The following is a 7,522-nucleotide window of genomic DNA, read 5'->3' as shown; positions in this document are numbered from 1 at the left end:
AGCCTATAAATGACCCAGGTCAATGTTAGTAGAACAAGCCTATAAATGACCCAGGTCAATGTTAGTAGAACAAGCCTATAAATGACCCAGGTCAATGTTAGTAGAACAAGCCTATAAATGACCCAGGTCAATGTTAGTAGAACAAGCCTATAAATGCTAAATAATGAGACGAAAGATTCACTCTTTGAGAACGCAGTGGACACATAAGTCCGACCAGAAGCAGAGACAATGTTGTAGGCCATTTCGAACTGTCATAGACAGATCAGAATCAAGAGTTTGCATATTAATAGAAAATGCATTTTGTTGCTTGACTTTTTAAGTTTCAGAGAAAGGAAAAAGGATGGAAAAATCTGTATGAACAACGAAAATGTGTCCGAGAACGACGTTTCTTCAAGCTTTGTAGAATGACGAGATTGCGCGTCGTCAATGAGTTAAAGAAGTGCCCTTGCAGACCCTGGCAAAGCAAACGCATGCTGAAATATTTTTAACCCCCCCCACCCCAGGCGAGAGAATTTTGGAGTTTCCACGATGTATGTGGGGGTAATTAGCTGAATCTGACGTCTTTGGGTGCTGGTAAGTGTGTGTGTGTGTGTGTGTGTGTGTGTGTGTGTGTGTGTGTGTGTGTGTGTGTGTGTGTGTGTGTGTGTGTGCTAGTGTTTGTGTTTGTGTGTCAGAGTGTCTGAGTCTGTGTTTGCGGAAATACGCATATATACTGCTACTTTTTGCGTCACTGAAAAGCGCAAAAGTGTACAAACATTGTCATTATCAATACGGAAGCAAAATGTAAGTATATTTATCTTTCTGCGTCGTACATTCGCAGGATTGGGCCACAAATCAACTTCAGAAATTATCTTTAGAAATGTGTTAAGCTGACAGATTAGAATATCAAGTTACAGTGAAACATTCACTTTCCCAGCTTAGTTTTATTATGTGTATTTATTTCTTGTCCTTCAGACAACAAGCTGTCGGGGAAAGAGAGAGGACGATTTACAGCCCCCCCTCCCCCCACTTCACTATAAGCTCAACACTCAATCAGGTTTTGTAAAAAAATAATAATAACCCAAACAAAGAAAACAAAACCCACCTGAAATACAAACATAGCATACTAGTAAGTAAATAAATTGATAGGCACTACATATGATTATGAAGAAATACATAAAGAAAGAAAGAAAAACAGAAAGAAAGAAAGGAAGAAAGAAAGAAAAAGTGTACGTGAACCTTACATGAATTTCCATATCATGGAGTTGATAATAAAACATTAAAAGTTACTGGTTTGTTTTCTTCTCTTTCTTGTAACTGATGTGGCCACAGCTGTAGACAGGCAGTGAAAGCAACAGTAGCAGCACTTAAACAAGAGAAAGAACAACAACAGTAGCAGCACTTAAACAAGAGAAAGAACAACAGTAGCAGCACTTAAACAAGAGAAAGAGTAGCAGCACTTAAACAAGAGAAAGAACAACAGTAGCAGCAAAAACAACAACACCGACAGCTACAAGAACTTTTTTAAAAAAAGATGTCAACAACCAAAGCTGTATCCTCATCTGCCCGTGCAGGGTATTTGGTTTCAGCTTTGAGAGAGGTCAAGGCGGAAAAGAAACGAATGTAGATTGGGGGAGGCACAGTTTGTCTGAGAATAGTCACCTGGCCACACTCCAAGGACGAGTGAGGAACGACAACTCCGTTTGTCGAAGAAACGCACTGAAACAGAAGAAATATAAATTTTGAATAATCAACACCTTCAGTTTAGATAATTTGGTAATATCTAGCTTCCTAATGGCCCGGTTACACGTAACGATACATTGTAGAAAAACTGGACGATCTAGCGATCATACGATAAATCGTTAGGTGTGACCACAAAATTGTACACCATTTGGACGATTGACGATAGTTTGAAGACTCAGTCGAGAAATCAAGCACTGCTTGATATTTTCATGCGATCACGTTCACATTTGGGGGAGACGCGCTGTGACGTATGTTCACTTTGAAATTTGCCGCCGCGCAGGGTTAACCTTAAGGCGCAAAATTTTAAAAATAATTATTTCATCTTAAAACTGATTTCATATTCGGAATCAGCGTCTCAATATTAGTAGAGTAGCTCCCAGAGAACCTGATTTGATGCGAAACTAAGTAAATTTTTAGTAAATTTATCATTTATCGTCAAAGGTGAAGTGCATCAAGGTTACTCGGTGCGTTGCACTTCTACAGTCAAGTCAAAGCTTCTCTTTCTACAAACAGCACGGTACAGTATGGCCAACCTTTTCTAAAGACACTGTTCTACTATATCAAAATGTACATGGGAGAGGGTGGGGCTCTCGAGATCTAGAGGTACATTGTTCGCCTTTCATTCATTAGGTCCAGAGCTCGAAACCTTCACACAGAGTGCAGGCAAATCGCTGTCGTCGCAAAGAGACATGATGGCTTTATGACGAGGAATCTGCTCGGTCGAAAGAAAACTGGACGATAGATTGGAAGGTGTAAATAGACAACACAGTTCGATAACACGGACAGTACTTGCATACGATGAATCTGATACATTTTATCGTTGCGTGTAACCTGGGCTTTAGAGTTTGGAAAATATAAGTATTATGTTAGCCGTTATCCTCGTGATTCAACCACCTAAGCCACAAAATTGTCGAAAAATCACTTTTCGATCCCTTTATGTAGTACAGCCTTTGATGCACCTTATGTTAGAATCCCGAATTTGAAAAATGACTACAAAGTGTTTTCATACCTCTGTAAATCGATCGCCCATATCGTACCAGTCCCCTATTTCCACCTGATTCAAACTCCCAGGCTCAAGTTTTCACTGCCCGCGGCGAATTGGCGGTTGAATCACGAAGATTCAGTGTCTTTTAGAAGTGTTCACCTGTCCCTTAGGCGGAGCGACCCAAACGACTGTGGATTTTGTCAAATCGGATTTGAGGATAACATCAAAATAATAAGTTGTCGCCTTGGTTGACATCGACTCAGATTGAATATATTATCTTGCCGATGACCAGAAATTTTTGGCAAGGACATTTACATAATTAACCAGTATCTAGATTTGGTAGTGGTGTTGAAAAAGGGCAAGACGACCTCAAAGAATAAGTTACTAGTGACTCGATAAAGTCGATAAATTGCGGTAAAAGTTGCTGACCAATTTTTTTTAAGCCGATGATTGACAGCTAATGAAGATGCGCTGAATACTGAATTTTACATTCGGTACACCCATTGGTAAATATTTTTATCGAGATTTTTAACGTTTCTTGGTTTACTTTAAGTATGCGCTCATTGCTGTGTGTGTCACTCTTGAATCATTGAGATCATTTATCATTTTTAGCAGTGCCGGGCAGATACTTAATTTGTCACTCGAAAAAAACAACTACTCACATACACATTCGCACCGAAAAATCTCTTCAACAGACCGTAAACGTCAACCCTCCAGCTCTACACTTTTATTTGAAACAATTCCCTTGTGATATTCTACGTCTATGCAAAGTAATGTGTTACAACTCTGACCTCACACAGTGGTTATTCGTGGCTGCTGAAAAGAGAGTTCACATGACATGACGGGAGCTTCACGACGGATTTACCATCAGAGAGCAGAACACGACAATCAATTTTGTCATAAGTAATTCTTTGACAAACTTAACGAAATTGCTTCCCTATTAGATCAACTGCAGACAGAATACAAGTAAAAATCTATCTTGAATCACATTTTCAAAGCCTTGCAATTGTAGGCCTCTATACGGAGCACCAAAAAAAAAAATTACATGAAGAGTCAAATCGGAACGCACTAGACTTATCCTAGACAACTTTCAGAAGCAACTATTCAAAACGAACAATCTATCTTTCCACGTTCCCCGAAAGGATCAATGTAATGAATGCAAGGTCCGAGGTCTGTCTCACAATAAAGTTTCCCTCCTCCATAGAATCCAAAGTACACAACCAACAGCCACTAAATGTTATGACATCATGACGTCATGTCTAAAAAAATCTAGACGTCAAATTGCAAGTGCATTGGTGAACGCGTCAATGTTCTTGTGCACTTTGTCCAGGTTATAAATAGCCTAGAACCAGAGAGTTTAGAAGGTATCTTCTGTCTTGGGAAGTACTAGAGGTCTCAGCTGTGACGTTACCCACGTAAAGACGCGGCGCCGCCATCTTCGAGAGGATTGGAAACAGCAGTGTCACGCTGTGCGTCCCTTGCAAAGCCTTTAGTCTTTAGGTCTTTATTGAGTACGAAGGGTTGAGCTCACAGTAAGCACTTACTTAATTTTTTGGTGCTTTTTTTCCTTTTTGTTGCTATTATCGTTCAACCGTCTAACTTACATGCATACACAATACCACACATACTGACCGATTGTGCGAAACATAATTGCAGTTAAACCTTTGCTATAAATGAAAGATAGACAGAGAGATATTTCATTAAGAGGCAATGTTTTTTTCTTTTTTTCCGGGGTGGGGTGGGGATTTTCTTATGCTCAATTAATTAATTTTTTGTTGTTGTGGGGGTGGCGGTGCGAGGAGAAAGTGAGTGGCTGAGATTGTTAACAGAAAGGGCTCTTTTATATGCTTACAAAATTGATTGCACCCCGCTCGCTCACAGGATTGCTTTGCAAAATTATGTGTGCATCGTCAAATGAATAAATGAGCTAGGCCTAGAGTGTTTTTTTCATACCCGCAGACGAAAGTGAACACGCTATATTATGTTTACTCGCACTAACGACCAGCTTGTGAAAGCTGCAATTCCTCTATCTCAAGCTTGTTTGCATTTAAATTACGGCACAAATTTGAACCATTGTTAGCATTTTTACTTTTGCGCTCCTTGTATATTATACGGGGTGCCCACTACGGATGGATCGGGCCGATCGCCCGACTCGATCGCCTGAAACTGAAAACAAACACGTTTGTTTTTGAGGCTATCGAGTCTGGCGATCGCCCCAATCGGCCGGTCCCATCTGTAGTGGGCACCCCGTATTACAGTGTACCTAGTACCTACTGGTTTTCTGACCCTCTCAGCTACGGAAGCGCGCTCCTCTGGTCTGACACTCATGACGTCACAGCTGAGACCTCTAGTTCTATTTACAACCTCTTTGGCCCAAGGCAAATCCGAGGAAAAAGGCTAAGCAAAACATTGATGCAATCTTCTCACCCTAAGATGACCGAGTTGTGATCAAATTTTCGACTTATCTCGGTTAGTCTGCAGTTGAAACCCATGGTGATCAATGCAAAGTAATCGGGAAAAATGCCCCATCAATTCAAACAGTAAGAAAAATGGACCAGGGAGGTTGAAGATGTGATATCTGACTTGAAAGATAAAACGCACAATGGGAGGGCCCAGTTGTCGTAATTTGTGGCAACAGTGTAGAGAGAACCAAAGCTGTTGTGGAGGAAGATACGAAAAGAACATGCAGGGAAATAAGTGAAGTAATTGTTATGTCCAGAGCAACAGTTCACCGAATATTGACCAACGATGTTGGCAAGAAAAACGTCTTCGGAAAGTGGGTGCCCAATTTGTTGACACCGGAACAGAAACAGCCCATGTTCAAGCGGCACGGCACTTTTTGACCCGCGTTGAGCAAGCGGGTTTAGATTTTCTCAGTAAAATCGTCATTGGTGTTGAAATTTGGGTGTACCGTACTCATTTGATCCCGAGTTGAAAAGACAGTCGGCTCAATGACTTGATTCGGACGAGCCGAGGCCACAGAAAAGCCCGGAGAAAAAACGGAGAGAGAAAGGTGATAAACATGGTTTGTTCTACATGCGAGGCATGCCATTGGCCAGTCCCACCTATCGTATCTGTCAATGGTGACTACTACAGGCTCGTCCTCAAAGACAAACTGAAACCTGAAATATTAGAAGAAGGTGTTATCCTGCATCATGACAACGAGCCTGTTCCAAAGTTGTGGGGCTACTCGTGGAATTATTGGAACACCAGCCTTATTCACCCGATCTCGCCCCATGCGAATAACACCCGTATTCCAATGTGAAAGAAATACTGCGAGGTTGGCGATTAGAGGACGAGACCAGATTAAAGAAGTTATGAGAAAAGCACCCAGGACTTTGGTCAAACGATCACTGACCACTGTCTAAGACCGGAGGGTACATCGACCGGAGAGATGTCTGGAACTTGATGGTTCCTACGTTGGGTGGGATTTTGAATAATCTTTCTGTTGGTACCAAATACAAGGTGATTTATAATTATATGTGAGTACAGCATGACAGGGAAACTTTATATCCTGAGACAGACCTCGAAAGAGAAGGAATTGAACGAGAAGTTGCACAAAGCCCAGTGGGTGGGATCAGGTTGTGTAGTGTGCACAGATTTGAACGCTTATATGTTAGCACCGGCATTGAAAGTATCTGCTGCACTATAAATAAAACAGGACCAAAGTACTGTACTTAAAAAACAACAACGTCGGTCACCTAAGATGTGAAGAGTTACGTTTGGAACTAAGGAGAAGGACCAATGATTGCCAATTACGAGGGAGAGGGAAAAAGTAATGCAATTTGTTAGCTTTTTTGCACAATTATGCATCAAATTTATGAAATTCAGCTCACAAGTACTTGCACATGTACTTTTGAACTCTTATTATTAAAATCTAAGTTTCCTACTTTTTTGCCTGAATGAAGTCACATCAAAATGGCTGCCCCCTTGGAGGTCTGTCAGAGGTAAAGAGTTGTGATTGAAATTCTTGTTTTAGAAGGAGAATCCACCGGTAACATCCAAAAAGAGATTTGAACAATGAACCGGAAGAAGACGAAGAGGTGTCCATAATATGCTTGCCAGAGGAAAAGTCAAGGTAGCCGTGTTTTGGGGACATTCATAGCGTGCTTCTCACATGTCTTTAATACAAGAATAACTGTCAATTCTAAAGTCTAAAATGAAACACCGAAACGACTGAAAACGAGAAATCGACGAACCTGACCAAATTTGAACACGAAAAGAGTCCCCCCCCCCCCATGACAATGCATGCCTATGCAAGAGTACCAAAACAAGGGAGACAATCACCCCGTTTGGGCGGAAAACAATGCCTACCCGGGTTATTCTCCTTATTTGACTTCTTCAGACTTCCATTTTTGGGTCCAAGGAAAGAACCGTTGAGAGATCAACATTATGGAAATGATGGAGAAATCAAGACTGCTGTTCCCCTAAGACCAACCTGCCACGGTTTACAAGACTGGCATACATGGACATAGTAAAAGGTGGACAGTGGCTATCGAACTAAATGGAGACTATGTTGTGAAATAGAAATCTGATCCTTAGATGCTCCCCTACAATTTGGGGTATGTCTTTAAGTTACAAAAGAACGTGTATTACTTTTGGCTTTTTAAAGGTATATCCTGTATTTCTTCCCCTCTTTGAGTAGTATTCATAATCTACTAATTCGAATACTTCTTAGATTCGAGCTCTTGTAGTACACAAAGGCCCTAGCAATTTTCATAGAGCTGTATCGGGAGTAGGCAATGAGAAACCACAGAAAGCCATAACAATTATGCCAAGACTCATTCATTTCGCAAATAACACCAACCCCCCCCA

The 7,522-nt window shown here is 41.0% G+C and overlaps 1 protein-coding gene across 1 annotated transcript in view; it reads right to left on the bottom strand.

Annotated features, from left to right (window-relative positions):
- The window catches only part of LOC101852332, a 19,002-nt gene that overhangs the window by 7,807 nt on the left and 3,673 nt on the right, over positions 1-7,522 (bottom strand). Inside the window, exon 2 of the mRNA XM_005101636.3 lies at positions 1,642-1,698. Within this exon, the coding sequence (XP_005101693.1) occupies positions 1,642-1,698 (57 nt within the window). The remainder of the gene's footprint in view (positions 1-1,641; positions 1,699-7,522) is intronic.

The sequence above is a fragment of the Aplysia californica genome, unplaced genomic scaffold (genome assembly GCF_000002075.1).
Source record: "Aplysia californica isolate F4 #8 unplaced genomic scaffold, AplCal3.0 scaffold00292, whole genome shotgun sequence".
In the NCBI taxonomy this organism is placed as follows: Eukaryota; Metazoa; Mollusca; class Gastropoda; order Aplysiida; family Aplysiidae; genus Aplysia; species Aplysia californica.
Note: the sequence above shows the minus strand (reverse complement) of the source record. Positions and strands in the feature narration are given on the sequence as shown.